At 41.2% G+C, this 17680-nt stretch overlaps 2 protein-coding genes across 6 annotated transcripts in view; one reads left to right on the forward strand and one right to left on the reverse strand.

Moving 5' to 3' along the window:
- ccdc120a (coiled-coil domain containing 120a) overlaps nucleotides 1-17680 on the reverse strand; it is a 66797-nt gene that overhangs the window by 13279 nt on the left and 35838 nt on the right. For 3 of the 5 annotated variants that reach the window (XM_058389844.1, XM_058389843.1, XM_058389842.1), the window contains 3 exons: nucleotides 2624-2776; nucleotides 2459-2525; nucleotides 1918-2048 (listed from right to left, as the gene is read on the reverse strand). In XM_058389844.1, the coding sequence (XP_058245827.1) occupies nucleotides 1918-2048; nucleotides 2459-2525; nucleotides 2624-2671 (246 nt within the window). In that variant the 5' untranslated portion in view covers nucleotides 2672-2776. The remainder of the gene's footprint in view (nucleotides 1-1917; nucleotides 2049-2458; nucleotides 2526-2623; nucleotides 2777-17680) is intronic. The other 2 variants (XM_058389845.1, XM_058389847.1) reach the window with 1 other exon arrangement.
- Nucleotides 4001-5056, forward strand: LOC131353322 (uncharacterized). The gene has a single exon (XM_058390269.1). It carries the CDS (start codon nucleotides 4001-4003, stop codon nucleotides 5054-5056), a length of 1056 nt encoding a protein of 351 aa, XP_058246252.1.

Raw genomic sequence — 17680 nt, forward strand, 5'->3', positions numbered from 1 at the left:
CATTGAGAAATCTTATCCATGGGGTGGAATCATCCCACATTTCATTAAGAAAAAAAATCAATTCTGACCCGGTCATGGTGAAGAGTTTATCTACACAATGAAGTTTTTTTCATGTCTCAGCAAGCATGGAGAATTTAATAAGCTAGCCCACTGGGCAACTAAAAGCTCCAGGGTGATGTCCAGACCCATGGTCTGGCTGCCTAGAAACGGAACTGACTGGAAAAAAAAACAAAAACAAACAGTAGCTACAACATTTCAAACTGAAACAGAAATTTTTATTTGTCACAGAGACGATCATACACGGTACGACACGTAGAGAAATGCTGCTAATGACTGTCTGTGTATTAAAGAAATCGGTCAAGATTCCAAAAAATATTAAAGAATTCTAAGTTAAATTGGAATTTAAAAGTAAAATATGATAAATAAGGAAATAAACACAATCTGCTGTACAATAAAGTGGGAGGCTGTACATGGGGAAATAATCAGAAAAAAAGACAAGAAAAGAGAAGAGGAAAAAGAAGAGAAGAAAGGTAAGAAAAGAAGAGAAGAGAAGAGAAGAGAAGAGAAGAGAAGAGAAGAGAAGAGAAGAGAAGAGAAGAGAAGAGAAGAGAAGAGAAGTTTTCAGATTTTTTTTTTTGGTTATTTTGTTTCCGGATTTATTTTTATTTTGTTTTCGGATTTTTTTTTTTGTTATTGTGTTTCAGGATTTGTTTCTTTTTTTTTATCTTGTTATTGTGTTTCTGGATTTATTATTATTATTATTTTTTATTTTGTTTTGGCATTTGTTTTGTTTTTTTCTGCATTTATTTTGGTTTCCAGATTTGTTATTGTGTTTCCAGATTTGTCTTTTATTATTATTTTTTTGTTATTTTGTTTCTAGATGTTTTTTTATTATTATTTTGTTATTTTGTTTCTAGATTTTTAAAAAAAATTATTTTATTATTATTATTTTGTTTTTTTGTTTCTGAATTATTTTATTATTTTCTTTCCAGATTTGTTTTTGTTTCCAGATTTTTTGTTTGTTTGTTTTTTTTTATTTTGGTTCTGGATTTGTTTTTTTATTTTGTTATTTTGATTCTGGACTTAATATTTTGCTTCTGGATTTTTTATTTTGTTTCTGGATTTATTATTATGTTTTGCACTACTCGGCCACCGTACTTTTCATTCGATGGTAGATTATCAGATTATTTCCTTCAGGATCAGAAAAATGTGCAAAATTTATTTCCTTTCTTATTTCAGTCTCCCACTGTGTCCTGAACCAGATCAGTGTGACATCACTGCAGAAATGGATGGAGGATTGAGGCAAATATTTACAGAGAAGGGTTTGGGTGGAGACACGCCCATCAGATCTGGTGCAAAGATAAAGAAGCAAACAAACAAACGTGTGAAAACTGTATTTCCAGTGAGTGGAAAACTGCGAACGTTTGATCCTTCATGAGAGTATTCCTTTCAAACGTAGAAGAAAACAGTCCTCTGTATGTGTGTGTGTGTGTGTGTGTGCGTGTGTTTGGCAGCACAACAGAGCCAGCAGTCTGATCAGGAGTGTTACATGTGAAGCATTTGCACTCTGAGAGGAAGCACAGCAGGAATGCGGCACTTACGCCCAGTTATCCAGCACCACATGGTGTTAGTGTTACTCACAGACAGCAGGCTACAGCGGAGAGTGCAGCAGAGTCCGATCACTCCGCGGTTTTCGGAGTGTGATAATGAGCTGTGTGTTTGAGCATGTGTGTGTGTGTGTGTGTGTGTGAGCCCTGGCTAGTTCCACATGCCAAAGAAATGTCAGTTTGTCAGGAAGCAAGTGTCATACAATTATGTGAGCATGGCTCTTTATACATATATGTGTGTGTGTGTGTGTGTGTGTGTGTGTGTGTGTGAGTGTGTGAGAGTGTGTGTGTGTGTGTGAGAGACACTCACCGCCTCCTGGAGACACACACGTCTGAGTTCAGCCAGACGGGTGCTGAGTAAAGCCTGAAGGCTTCTCCGTCTCTCCTGCAGCTCCACCATTCGTTCGGCACGCTGCTTAGTATCCGTGGAGCCCTGCAGCTCTACACACACACACACACACAACGAAAGACAAGGACACAGACGATTCATATCAAAATATACATTTCACCCGATTCTATCGATGACGTATTCCGTCTATGAGACTTCATACAATTAAGCCTTCATACAATTCCTGTTTCCTGTAACAGCGGCTCTAACGGGATTAATCCTGCTTTCTAATCCAGTCGTTTTCATGCGTTATTGTTTCTATAGCAAACGCTCATACACAGGGTCAAGGCTAATAATCAACAAACTAAAAACTTTCTAAACGTGTGTGCTGTAAATCTACAGGAAGGAAAGACGTGTCTGTTTGGGTCGTGTGATCAGATCCGCTCTGATTCCTTGCTCTGATTTGGAATTAATTTGCAACACTTGTCTTTGCTTATAACGATTAACACACGGCTGTTCTCACCAGGCCCGGTGATTAATTGAGCTTTGACCTCCATATCATGTGTCTTGCTGCTTGATTGTGACTTCACCTACATGGAGAAAGAAGGTAAGCTCAGCTTTTGTCTTGGATCTTGGATGTTTTATGATATGTAACATCATCATCATCATCATCATCATCATCTCTCACCTTCCTGCTGTGCTCATGCGTGCTGCAGTGTGTCGGGCTCGTGGCCATGCAGCACCTCTACAGATCGGCCTGAAGGGGGAGCCACTGTGCTGCTGCTGCCGCTGCTGCTGATAATGATGATGCTACTGCTGGATGCTTTCTGAACTCAATGCCCTACAACAAACACACACACACATCAAAGCTGAGCGAGTGATGCAGCCATCGACAGCTAGCATAAGGGTCCGGGTTAAAAGACTGGCTTTGAAAAGAGCCTGATAGGGGCACGAGTGAGCTCTGCAAAGTTACACATAAGTGCGATAGCTCAGTTGCAGTGGGGGTTATAACAGCGGTTTAGTGCTATCATAAAGATACACAAAGACCAGGTGCAGGAGAAGGAGCTGGAGAGGGCTAGAGCTCTGAAATGTGTTCCTGTTTTTTTATTTTTTCAGGGGTTTAGGTAAAGTCTGTGATTCGACGGGATAGAAAACTGACCCTGGTATTTTAGATATATAATACAAGTTGTGAGTGATCAGCGCCCTATAGTAACCCCCTGACACACTATATTGGCAAAAGTTTTGGGACGTCTGCCTTTACATGCATGAGTGTGATATGGAGTTGTCCCGCCCTTTGCAGCTACTGTATAACAGCTTCAACTCTTCTGGGAAGGCTTTCCACAAGGTTTAGGAGTGTGTTTATGGGAATTTTTGACCATTCCTTTAGAGGCGCATTTGTGAGGTCAGGCAATGATGTTGGACGAGAAGGTCTGGCTCTCAGTCTCCGCTCTAATTCACCCCAAAGGTGTTCTATCAGGTTGAGGTCAGGATTCGAGTCAAGTTCCTTTACACCAAACTCACTCATGCATGTCTTTATGGACCTTGCTTTGTGCACTGCTGTACAGTCATGTTGGAACAGGAAGGGGTCATCCCAAAACTGTTCCCACAAAGATGGGAGCATGAAATTGTATAAAATGTCTTGGTAGCTTGAAGCATTAAGAGTTCCTTTCACTGGAACTAAGGGGCCGAGCCCAACCCCTGAACTCAATGATTTGGAGGGGTGTCCCAATACTTTTGGCAATGTGGTGTACTATGGTAACATGGTGTATTAATTAAACCGTTGTCGTTTCTATAGAAACAGCTCATTCACAGAAACTTGTCTGGTGGAAGCTACAGATCATTTAATTCTATTAAAAATAAATAAATAAATAAATAAAGCAGTGTTTTGTTTCACAGTTATGTGACAAGCCACAATTTTTCACATTATTACCCCAAGAGAGAGGAAAAGAGAAATAAGAGAAGCCTATAAATGTATGAGCCTATAAAATATTTCAGAAAATGGTAATTGCTGTGGTAAAAGAGGAATAAACACTTCAGGAAGAGAAAAATAATCAATAATTTGGGAATGGCACCAGTAACTCTGCCTCCAGTAACTCCGCCTGCACTAACTCTGCCTCCAGTAACTCCACCTCAAGTTACTCTGCCTCCAGTAACTCCGCCTCCAGTAACCCCATCTTCAGTAACTCCGCATCCAGTAACTTCGTCTCAAGAAACTCTGCCTTCAGTAACTCCACCTCCAGTAACCCTACCTCAAGTAACTCTGCCTCCAGTAACTCAGCCTCTAGTAACTCCACCTCCTGTAACTCTGCCTCCAGTTAATCCGCCTCCAGTAACTCCACCTTCTGTAACTCTGCCTCCAGTAACTCCACCTCCATTAACTCCTCCTCAAGTAACTCTGCCTCCAGTAACTCCACCTCCTGTAACTCTGCCTCCAGTAACTCAGCCTCCAGTAACTCCGCCTCCAGTAACTCCGCCTCCTGTAACTCTGCCTCCATTAACTCCTCCTCAAGTAACTCTGCCTCCAGTAACTCCACCTCCTGTAACTCTGCTTCCAGTAACTCCGCCTTCAGTTACTCCACCTCCAGTAACTCCGCCTCCAGTAACCCCATCTTCAGTAACTCCGCATCCAGTAACTTCGTCTCAAGAAACTCTGCCTTCAGTAACTCCACCTCCAGTAACCCTACCTCAAGTAACTCTGCCTCCAGTAACTCAGCCTCTAGTAACTCCACCTCCTGTAACTCTGCCTCCAGTTAATCCGCCTCCAGTTAATCCGCCTTCTGTAACTCTGCCTCCAGTAACTCCACCTCCATTAACTCCTCCTCAAGTAACTCTGCCTCCAGTAACTCCACCTCCTGTAACTCTGCCTCCAGTAACTCCGCCTCCAGTAACTCCGCCTCCTGTAACTCTGCCTCCAGTAACTCCACCTCCATTAACTCCTCCTCAAGTAACTCTGCCTCCAGTAACTCCACCTCCTGTAACTCTGCTTCCAGTAACTCCGCCTTCAGTTACTCCACCTCCAGTAACTCCATCTCAAGAAACTCTGCCTCCAGTAACTATGCCTTCAGTAACTCCACCTCCAGTAACCCCATTTCCAGTAACTCGTTTGATTACTAACGTTTGATGTTAAAATTCGATTAACAGATGCTTTATTCTTTAAGTGATTTAAACTTAAATGTACAAAACTAACCCCACAGCGAAATACTGAACACCCAAGACGCAAGATTCAAGGATTCATAACATAAAAAAAAACACTTATATCCTAATAATCATTATTTTCACTATAGAATCTTTCCTCGACTAATCCCCACTCATTTGTATCCGAGTTAAAAAGCTAGCAGTCAGTCAGCTAATCTCACATGCGCTGGAATGTGACGAAGATGAATCCCAAATGATGCCACCGGGGGTCCTTACGGTTACATTCTGCCTGCTAAAAGCCAATAATACGTAGCCTCTTTTTCCATTTCCACAGTTATACCATCATAAAAACAGTTATTCTATCATAGTGAAAGTTTTACCCTGGCACAAGCCCATCATGCAGTGATAAATAAGTAATAATACGCCTCGTAACTCTTTGAGTCGTAAAGATTAGACAGTGCAAAAGATGTCATAAACCCTCAGAGAGCATCCAGCTTCCCTCTCCACCCACGGGTCTGTCCGTGGGAACTGCGGACAGGAAATTGAGCTCCGAGAGCAGGAAATGGCTCATAAAGGAGGAAGTGAGTGAAGGAAGCAAAAAAAAAAATAAATCAGTGGCTCAAACAATATCAAGAGTGAGAGTCTCACGTGAACAATCTAGTGACTACAAAGCCTTAGAGGGGAAAAAAACAAAAACAAAAACGAAAAGCCTAAAGAACCACTTCCTGTAAACATCTTCACCACAGGCACCGCTGAACTGTTCGTTTTTAGCTTCAGAGCCCAAACAACAAGCTTCTCTGCTTCTCATGGCGAACCAACACACGGCGGTTTTCTCCCAAACCGTTATTATGTGTGGACTGCAGGAGAGCACAGGGCACGAACGGTCGGCCTCGAAAGTGCAAACGATGAGTGCGCTCGAAAAAAATGTGGCATCCTGTCGTCAAGAGACAGAAGGCAGAGAACAGAGAATTCGCTAAATTTTAGGCTTATTTTAACCGAAGGATGCGGGTTATAATGTCAAAGAAACTAAAATACACCACTTCTAATCATTCATCAAATATATTTGACCAAACAATGTAATAAACTGCGCCGACGGGTGACACCCTAGACAAGTACATGCTAACAATGCTAACTCTCTTCCTCCTTCATGACTCGCTATGACTCCAGACAATCATTTAACTTCTTGTTATCCTTTTTCTTGCAACTTTACAATTTCCTTTCTAATGTAAGTGTATTTCTCTAGCTATAAATTTTGTGTTTCCAAAGCATTCTGTCACAGACCCAGCTAGCTAGCAAGAGCTTGGTACGTAGCAGAGTTAGCTAAAAGAAACAGCATCATGCTTTGTCATAGTTTGAACAGACTTTTATTCAATTTGGCAGCAATTATCTGGGATTGTAGCTGTCGCTAAATGACTTCGAACTGCAGTCTAGTTAGATGAATAGTCTCTTAATATCTATAACATTTTACAAACTAATTCCATAGATGTCTGGCCCATGGCTAGCTAGCTAGCTGCCTGCCTCGTTAGCTACCCACTTAGCTACTTAGCTACAGAAACTACTAACAAAATGAAACTAATAAGACACACTTGGCAGCCTAGCTAGATCACTACTTAGCATACATAGAAAGTCAGCTAGCTAAATAACATTATAGTAATCCCATAGATGTTTGGCCCATGGCTAGCTAGCTAGCTACTTAGCAGAAAATAAAACTAATAAGACACAGCAAACTAGCTTGATAACTATTTAGCAAAAGTATAATGCCAGCTTGCTAAATAGCATTTCAGAAAGTAATTCTATAGAATTCTGGCAAATGGCTAGCTAGCTAGCTAACTAAATGAAACTAATAAGACACACTTAGCAACCTAGCTAGCTAACAATTTAGCCAGGAGTCTAAATGACATTTCACAAAGTAATTCTATAGATGTCTGGCCCATGGCTGGCTAGCTACTTATCAGAAACTACTAACTAAATGAATCTAATAAGACACAATTACGAGCTGACAAAATATGGATATGAGGAGGATACTGAGTCTACACAAACCTTAAAATAAGTCATAAATCAATATATTGATGAGGCATGATTTTGTTTTTGTGTTAAATAGCTTGTTACGAGGAGAAAGAATTATTTATAAAGGAAGTAAGAACATGCTAGGTTGCGTTTTTTTTTTTTTGCTAGTTTAGCTGAACTGTATCGTGTATAGTCACCGGAAAAGAGTCAGAAGATATTAAAACCCACTGAAAGAATGAATACTGGCTACTCAATTATGTAATTGTTAGTTCAATTACGCCCTTAAGACAGAAACGGAGATATTCAACAACCTACAATCAAATTTCCATGATTGGTAACTCTGTATAATAGCAATAGTAATACATCAATCTTATAATACCTTTGATTCACACTGCGATGTTAGCACCCAATCTGATAAAAAAACAACAACAATCTTTTCATTTACACAACCGTGGAGTTTGTGTAGCAGGAAGACTTCACTTTACAGACAGATAACACACTTAGACCCACACAGAGATACCGGGTCAGAGAGGGACAGCTGAAAGTGATCCACCTGATGAGCTCAATGCAAATAAACACGTGTTGTTAGAGCAAACACAGGATACGCGCCTGCCTCCGTTTGCTTAGTGTAGGATTTCAAGGAACGGAGTCCCTGCTGTTGTATGTCTGAGTGCAACGAAGAGCCAAAAAACAATACAGTATATAATGAAACCACAAACACACAAGAGACAAGGCCAGATTTAAGAGAACATATGTGTGTGTGTGTGTGTGTGTGACGTCTGTGAGTGTGTGAGCAAGACAGAGCAAATGTCGAGACAAATGGTCTGCGGTCCTCAGTAAGCCTGCCAGCATTCCGGCACTTCCACTTAGTCATGTTGGAGCCTGCGTTATTGTTTCGGAGCAGATGTTGGGCCTGTCCATCCTTCACCGATTCCTCTTTCTCTCTCTCTCTCCACCTTTTCCGTCTCGCTCCGTTGCCCTCCGTCCCTCGTTCTCCTTACCTCAGCACAATCCTGTGTCCTCTCAGACTTGTCACCTCCGTTTCAGACTGAAGCATAACTGCAACTTTTCCCCTCGCACACCTCCGTGGCTACTGCTGCTGCTGCTGCCTCAAGGGAGAACGCTTTGCCCTCCAATCGCTCTTTCATGCAGAAAAACAACCTGACGCATGAACTCGGCAAATTTCTCCTCCCAGGACAGTCTGCCACTTCTCTGATCCCGACAGGCTATGCCGGATACCCCCACACTTACACACACAAACTGCAAACTTCCTTGGCTCCTGTAATTAATCCGGCACTAACGAGGGCATGTGGACACAGCTGTTTTGCACACGTCTTGCGTGTAACCGCAGAAGCCAACACGACATCCACAACAATACAAGGCTGACACACGGCCTAAAGAGGTCAGAAAAACATTAATGACCACCACAACAATCTAGCAAAAAACGCCTTCGCATCGCAAGCACAGTCAGCTGTCAGTACCGTCACAACACCGACTGTTACTCACAAGTAACCATTAGCTGATTCATGGTACAGTGGAACCTCAGCATAGGGTTTTATTCCGTTCTTAAGGTGAAAATCTGTATTGCGAAACAAATTTTCCCATAAGAGATACTGTAACTGCAAATAATCCGTTCCAGCCACCCAAAAATATGAGCAATATTCCCAATGCGAAGCGTATGTAAACTGTACGGCTGCTTACAAAGAACTGACCCAAGCCAAGCATTCCATGTCAAGGCTCCTCACAGGAAGTCGTGCCACAAAGCTTGGGCTAAAAATAGAACAGAGCACCCACCAATCTGTCAACAAAAAAACGCCTGAAAAATCACCTAGCTTTTGAATGCATGCGGAAGACAATGCTGGTATCGTGGGTTGACTCTTTCACTGACTATAAAAAAAATTCATAAAAATTGTAAACTCGCTTCGGTTGGCTTCACTTGACTTTCCACTAAGGCAAAGAAGTTTTGAACGGCTCCCAGACGTAGGCGCAACGTAGCCAGTGTTCGGTTCGGTTCATTCGTATGCTGAAAACGCGTTACTAATATCCTAAATAAAGGACTCCTTGGAGTAAACGTTATCATATCAACCATTACATGAGGTTTTTAATCTGTTTATATGGAGCATTTGCCACGTTGTTACTATAGAAACGCTAACAGAATTCAGTTTAGCTGAATTTAGTTTAGTGTTCAGTTCAGTTCGTTCACATGCCAAAAATGCTTCGTATGCCAATGCAAATTTCTTGAAAAAATTCTATTATTAAGGCGAAAATTCATAAGGGAGGGCAATAGTATACCAAATTTCCACTGTATATGGTATAAATGATTTTAACAAAAAATAACTACGCCACATCCGATTGGTCAGAAGACACTGATTCATTTCCTTCCTAGTCCAGAAGCTCTGTCAGTAGTGCAGCTACAAATCACAGGAATATAATAATGCACATGTTATACGCTTACTCCACAGTGCTGCTGGATTCTCATATCTCAAATCTTTATAGCTGTTTATAGTTGCTATGTATAATATAACACACGCGATTACAGGAACTTAATAGTTTCCCAGATGTTCTGCAACATTACATGTAACTATAAATGGAAAAAAATAATGATGAAATAAATTGCTCCAGTATTAGATGAATGAAAGACTTTTGGATGTGCTGTTATGAAGAAAACAACCAAATATGGGATGGCAATAGTGACCCACCCTCTGTGTTTAGAGTGTCACATCCCCTCGCTGATTATTTTCCCATAGCTGCACCTCCCAAGTTGTTTCGTTACCAGTGCAGTTTTCTTTTAGCTCATTAGGTGTGTCCCAAATTGTACACTTTTGCACTATTCTATACCATTTTGTAGTGTGAGTATTGTGTTCACACTGAAACCTCCAAGAAGAAGAAGTGCATTTCAAGTTCCTAGATGATGCAATTATTCATCTAAAAAGATACCAGCGTGAAATGGTTCATGTCCTCAATGCTCTCAGCTTTGCTCACGTAGTGGAAGAGGGGCGGGGCTAGCAGACGCTGACGATGGATGAGAAAAAAATTTCAACATGGCAGACGACGCATTGGTGGACGAGACGTCTTACAGATTTATTTATCAACATTTTCAAAAATTCACCGTATTCTGCTAAAGCTACTGTAGCATCATTTTGATGTCATTTACTGCTGACTCTTCCTTTTAAGACAATTTCAATCCTTGTAACATTCGTACACTAGACGGTGTGTCATCTGGGTTGCAGCTATTCAGTTTTTAATTCATCTGTATCATAAAGACTCTACACAAACCTTCAAATAAATCATAAATCAATATATTTATGAGGCTTTTAAAATAGTTTGTTAATTAAAGCCCCGCCCCTCGTTCATTTTGACATCTCTCTGGGAGATAAGCTGAAACAAACAAAGCCTGGCTACTTCAAGTGGACGAGGAGGGCTGGAGGTGATAACTAGATGCCGTTATGGTGCCACAATGTGTACACTCTTCAGCATGAAGGTCAACGGTTGTCAACCGCGTGCGCGTGTGTGTGTGTGTGTGTGTGAGAGACAAGAGAGAGAGAGAGACAGAGTGCCAGTATCCTGCAGTACTTTGGCACCTCTCCATTCCAATCAGAAAGTGTCTTCCTTTTGCCCCCGAAAAGCTGAATGTCAGAATTTCAAATGTATAAAATCTGTAAAAAACACTGAGGAGTTTAGGACCTGGTTTCCAAGTAATGCTGAAACGAAAGTAACCGAAAGGAAAAAGCCATCACCGTTAACGAAAGTAATGAAAAACGAAAGGAAAAAGCCATCATCTGATCTTAATAAATGCCCCAGGGGTAGTACTTAGATAGATAGATAGATAGATAGATAGATAGATAGATAGATAGATAGATAGATAGATAGATAGATAGATAGATAGATAGATAGATAGATAGATAGATAGATAGATAGATAGATAGATAGATAGATAGATAGATAGAACAAAAAACACCAGCTATAAACAGACTATGTGCTTGTGGATTCTCTACAACTCTGTAGTTAGAGTGAAGGCCAGTGCAGACGCTAGATTTCATTTCTACTCTAGCAATTATGCTGGAGTAAGTTACATATAATTACTTGTGATTACATGTCATTTCCATCCTGTTTTCACTTTCCGAGACTTAGGTCATGGACGAAGCTCTGTAAACAGAGCAGAGGGTATTGTTATTTGATGTGGCGTCATGAGGCTGAACGGGTGCTGCAGACAGGACAAACCTAATTACAGGTACTGCTCTTCCCTAAAACTTCCTAGCAAATTAGATGTTTCGACATCCCACCCACTTCCTAGTCCTTCCTTACTGCACCGGGGTACGCCTACTAATCCTCCCCAAGCTAACAAATCATTTCTCGCTATAAGGTGGCTCGGAGGAGACCACTATTTTATTTTATTTTATATACACACGATGACATGCCCGAGACTAGCTATCGGTGTCGTGATTGACAGAGGAACTCTATCCTGATTGACTGGGAAGCAAAATAATGCCAGCACTCTAGAGCAATGATAATGAGCTTCCACTCATCATTAGTCACGTCAGCATTTCTGGGTGAAGTAATCCTTTAATGGCAGGTCTTATTGAAACCTCCTTTATGCTTTCAGGTGTTCCCTGGAGGCTAGGAGTGACTTTTCTTTTGCGAAAAATAAACAGAATAATGATAAAAAAGAAAACAGTGCACCTTCATGAGGGTGGAGGTCAGGTCGTGGCTTTTATACATCAGTCAGGTTGTACCGTGTCGCTGCAACACAATCTCTTCTTTTCAAGGGCCCCTAAGCTTCTGACACAATCAAGTCTGACAGACACATTCTCAGAGATTGATTGAAGCACAAGTCAAACAACCAGTAACACGCAGTGTGGCTACGGGGGTACAAGGCCAAACGGAGGTTTCAACGGGTCAAATATGACACGAATTCCCTCAAACTCAAAGCGAATAAAGACAGGGTAAGGGTTTGATGGGCAGCCCCCACGGAGAGCACCTTCATGCTCTTTTAGTCTCCATTCCCATTTTTCTCTGCTTTGTTCTTTCACCCCAAAAATCTGCCCCCCACCCACTCAGCAGGCCAGGTGGAAGCCACATTTCCTCTGACTGGCAGGAACAGCAGCTCCAGCAGGGTGCAGGCCAATAGGCTACAGACAGCAGATGGCTCGAGCACATGTATGCTCTCCGGTCCACCCGTTAACCATCCGTCCACATTCACTGCTCTGATATTTTACTTTTAGCCCAAAAATGCCGCTACGTTGCACCAAGATCTTCATAATGCTACTTCAAAAACAAAACATGCTCATGTCATAGATTTCAGTATCCAATAAACATCCTCAGTTACACGATATTTTCATTCTTTCTCACTAGGCCACCAGTGTTTCTGGCTCTTGTTTACTTTTTCCGGCTCTGTTGCTCAGCTCTATCGCACGCTGACTCCTTTTGCCAAACACCACCTTAGAGTTAACCTGCTAGCTACCTGCAATCATTTGAAAATTTTTAATATAGCTGACAGAAAACACTGTCCTGCAGAGGATACATGAGTAAAATCAATACAATATGAATCAGAAATGGTCTATGAGGAAGCAAGGAGCAAAGCTAGGACAATACTAGCATTCCCTCAGCCTAGTCAATGGTATGAGCACATCAGCTAGCAGGCTGTTACTTTGCTTGAAGACATAGCTTCTTTGGGTAAAATCAAGAAGACAGTTTAATTCAAAAGGTCACGAAACAATAATTTTATCCTCTAGCTCCAGCGTCCTTACTGCTCTAACGAGTTCAGTGCAGGATTTATAACTAAAGTACACAGCTATCCAAGTATAAACCGATATAATACAATCCACACAGGAGAAAAGCTTGCTTAATATCAAAAAATGTTCCTCATACAATAACTAGAAACCTCACAAGGGCAGCTAGGCTAGGCTAAAAATGCTGAAGTGCTTTAGTTGTGAGGTAAACTTTATTTGAGAACTGTTTGAGCTAATCAGCCACTGCTATTACTCTGACATGAACTGCTAGTACAACTAGCTTTATTTATTTATTTTTTGACATTGTGAACACAGCCTGCTTGTCACCTCATATCTCTTGCATGCTAACTATGCTAACCGGATAAGCTAGAAGATGGCTAAGCTTGTCAAAAACCTCTAGAGAGCTACTAAACATTGGGTTTTGCTATGTCTTTGTTATATATCATGATAAATAAGTCATTAGGGACACAATCTATAAAGTTACAGCTTGTTGGTAGAGTGTCGCTAACTAGCCTGCTTGCTAACTATACAGCTAGTGAGAGGAGAGTTGAATGAAGAGTTGATGAAGGGTTGGTGAAGGATCGATTGTTTATCGATGAAATAAAGTAAGAAATAACTTTAATAAATTAAAAAGTAATAATTTGTAAATTAGTCAAAAAAGGTCAAAGTATGAGGTCACTCATTATTTTACTAAAATGCAATCCCGAAAGTTTTTTTTATACCTTACAAGGATAACAAACTAACAGTGTTAAAATAAGCACATTTTGAGTGGACATGAGCGCTTTAGTGCTGTGTATCAAACAAAGGTGGGAAGTGTTGGAAGTGTGGCTACTGCATTTGGACAAAACCGAGTCAGCGCTGGCACTGTGCTGACCAGCTGAACAGGAACAAGCATGTAGGGTTACGATACCACTGCCAAATCCTCACCGTAACAGCGAAGACGTCCAAATATACGCTATTAATAGCTTAACTGAAAATAACCACCAAGACGCACCACGCGGCCTGGCGCGTGGATGATCCCGAAACCTTCACATAATTGTGGGTGAGCTGATGTTCAAAAACTCTTACAGGATTAAAAACTGGTCTCTCAGCTGCACTGGTCTCTAGAGAGATAACACAAAGCATGCCGGAACGCCATTCATCAAGGTCGACTGCTTCTGTAGGTAGCAAACACAATATTTATCAGCATTACAGCTTCCCACTGTTTCAGCTCTCTGTACATCTCTACAGTCTCAGAAATAAACATTCTCCTCTTTCCTGGAGTTTGTGACACTGACACATCTGGGGTGTTTTTCACTCTTTAGAACACAAAGCACATAGTACCACATGTGAGAACCTCAGGAGGTGACAGTTACTGCTGATCTAAGACACCCAATACCAAAACATTTTTTTGGGGAGGATTTTTTTCTATTATCCAGATACAGTGCAACCTCAGAATACGAATTTAATTCGTTCTGGAGGTGAGTTCTTAAGGTGAAAATTTGTACTGCGAAACAGATTTTCCCATAAGAAATAATGTAAATGCAGATAATCCGTCCAGCCACCCAAAAATATGGCCAATATTCCGAAGCGTATGTAAACTGTACAGCTGCTTACAAAGAACTGACCCAAGCCAAGCATTCCATGTCAAGGCTCCTCACAGGAAGTCGTGCCACCAAGCTTGGGCTAAAAATAAATCAGAGCACCTACGCCACCAATCTGTCAACAAGAAAACACCCGAAAAATCACCTAGCTTTTGAACGCATGCCGAAGGCAACTTGGTATCGTGGGTCACTCTTCCAAAACAGTTTTCTCTGACTGAAAAAAGATTTGTAAATTTTGTGACCTCGCTTCGCTTGCCTTTCCACTGACGCAAACAAGTTCTGAATGTCTCCCGGACGTACACGCAACTTAGCCGGTGTTCAGTTCGGTTCCGTTTGTTTGTATGCCAAAAATACTTTGGCAAATTTCTTGCAAAATTTCAATTCTTAATGTGAAAATTCATAATTCGTATGCCAAGGTTCCACTGTACTTTAAAACGTGCAACACTGGAAATCACTCTAGACCTTTACTGACAATGCTTTTTTTATTTAAATATCCTGTTGTTTTTTTATAGCTATAAGCCTAGCTGACATTTGATACGATTAATCTAAAGCTCAATAACAACACAATGAAACAATGGCTTGAGCTCTGTTGATGCAAAGTCCAGGAATAGAATGCTCTAAGAAATAAATATAATACTGAACACTGCCTAATGTGTCCTGGCTCATATAGAAGAAAAGAAAAACTTCATATGAGAGTCAGTGGATTATTTTTCCACACTTTCAAAGAGAATGTCTGATTTATAGGATCATGATAAACAGATCTAAGTTTAGTTGGATAAATATAACCCTGATTCCACCTCAAGACCAAATCAAGCCTCTCTTGTGAAGCATACAGACTGCAGAATTGCCTCGCTTTGTTCTCTTATCGCTTCAATCTGCTTACGCATGTCGAATCCACAGGCCTCGTCCAAAGACAGGTGAGGGTTAGGATGTATCGCCCGTATGAGGGATAAACATCAGTGCCTGCACATCTGGAGGGCACATGCTGCCTATGATTTGCCTCTTTTGTCTAGAAGTTGGGGCTGAACTTAAGAAAAACACCAAATGCAACACAGGTGTTAAAATACAAAGCCATGATGAAAAGTCCGTAATATATTAAAAAGCGATATCATTTCTGTTATTCATATTTCTATTGAACTTATAGAAGGTTTACAAAATGTACTTCCTGTTTAAAGGTATTGGCGTGTAAGTACCGTAACGTCCACGCCCCTAGGTCTCATTGACCACTGTTCGATGTCCCTGTTGGAGGATCTATCATTGATCCTGTCTTCAAAGATCTCGCAAAAGCAAAACAGGAGCTGCTCTAAATCCGAGCCTGATCCTCAGCAGCAGCAGCAGCAGAGCAGCCTCTTTTACAGCCGAACAACGAGGATTTTACGGCTCTATTTTTTTTTTTTTTTTTTTGCTCTTTGATCTCTCTGCGGTGCTCCGAACATTACGGCAATGAATCCAGACGGGTTCGGTGGGGTAAAGCCATAAAGAGAAAGTGCAACAAGTAACATGGAAACGTAGGAAGAAAGAGAAAGTCGGGATGGGTGTGGGGAGCCTGAGCACAAGCTTGGGTGCAGAATTAAGGATTTAATGGAAGAAACAGAGGGAAGAATTAAAAAGAGGGACTGTGGAAATGGAGAGAGAGAGAGCGAGAGAGAGAGAGAGAGAGGATTAATGAGTAGGTTAGGATGGTGTGAGTGTATAGAGAGATGCACAGCAGGACTGGAACAGAGAGAATGGGTTAATTTAAAAGAAAAAGCAAAACCCCAACAAAACTGAGCAGCTGGATTCATACAGATGCAAATCTGAACCTCATTTGAATATTTAAAGCCAGAGGGAAGGATTCTGTGTGTGTGTGTGTGTGTGTGTGTAGCACGGACATCAAGCGAGCATTGTTTTATGTCCCGACTCCGATCACTGCTCCACCACGTCCACCTAATTCCTTCAAACAATCGTATTGCTTCAGATTAAAGCTCCTGATGTCCTCTCACACCAGTGATATCTTTATACTGAGAGAAAAAATCACAGATTTCCACCTGCGAGGCGGCTCGTGTCCCGAGCTGAACTTACATCAGCTGCTTTTTGCGCACATGCAGCAGATACTCTGCCCAAACATTACGCCCAGGAGACGTTGTCTTGTCGAACCTCATCTCATGACGAATGAGTGGAAACAGTTGTATACGTAAAGCATCTCAGGGTTGGGATCAAATTTTAATGATTGGCCAGGGTTTGTCCTTAAGTTGTAAGGAATGTTCTGGGGGTATGAAAGCAAAAAAAAAAGGACCTTGTGCTGGATTTTTAATAAATAAAGTGCTGTGTGACGGGACATGGTCTGTGGATTGGATGGAAACAGAAAGGTATCACAAGATTTTGAGCCCGTCAATCTTGATATGGCTGTGCTCACTGGGTGGGCGGGACAACACACTCTCTCTCCTGTCAATCACAGCATCAGTGGCCAATCAGGGATGTCTGTAAGCTTATATATGTATAAGAAGGCGAATAGCAGTTTTCTCTGAGTGTGTTATGCTGCATGGTAATATAGTATAAGCAGACGAAGCATGTGTTAGCCTTCTCCTTACTGGGTTAGTAGCTGTGGTGTAATTGGAAGAGAACTGGTAGAAAATGGTGTAGACTGGGGTAGAGTTCCTCTAAATAAGCTTTACAGAAATATAGAAGTAGATTTCCAGCAAGTCATATGCAATAATCAGTGAAAAAACAGAATATGGGGAAGAAACATGGACAGTTTGCTTCATACGCACATGCCAACAAGATGATAATGGGCGATGCATTCATTTTTTTAATTTTAATTATATTCTGTATACAACCTTGTAACAAAGACGAGAAATTCTCTCTATCGTGTAGTGTTACCTCCTTGCACGAAAAAACAAAATCCCCATCCATTACTAGTCAGTGTTATTGCCCTGTGATAATTAATCCTCACACATTTTCCCTGATCTAAGACACTGATTCAGATTATTAGTCATTGACTTGTCTCGGGTGAGATCACCAGAGACCAGAGCTGATGTTATAGACATTATAAAACTGTATTTACTTTACAAGCCTGTACTTATCTCTGTACTTAAACACTGAGCCGAATAAAACTAGGACCGGTTGTTCTAGGGGAAAACAATGAGCTCGTCGTCAGCACCGGTGCAGTCAATTACATCACCCTTAGAACAGGAAGCAAACCTGACAGCCAGATAGTGACACAATGACAAATGAGTATGCAAACATCTACAGTAACCTGGACATGTCCAATCATGCATGGGGAAGTGTATAATAACAACATAACTCAATCAT

This window comes from Hemibagrus wyckioides, linkage group LG05 (genome assembly GCF_019097595.1).
Source record: "Hemibagrus wyckioides isolate EC202008001 linkage group LG05, SWU_Hwy_1.0, whole genome shotgun sequence".
Lineage (NCBI taxonomy): Eukaryota > Metazoa > Chordata > Actinopteri > Siluriformes > Bagridae > Hemibagrus > Hemibagrus wyckioides.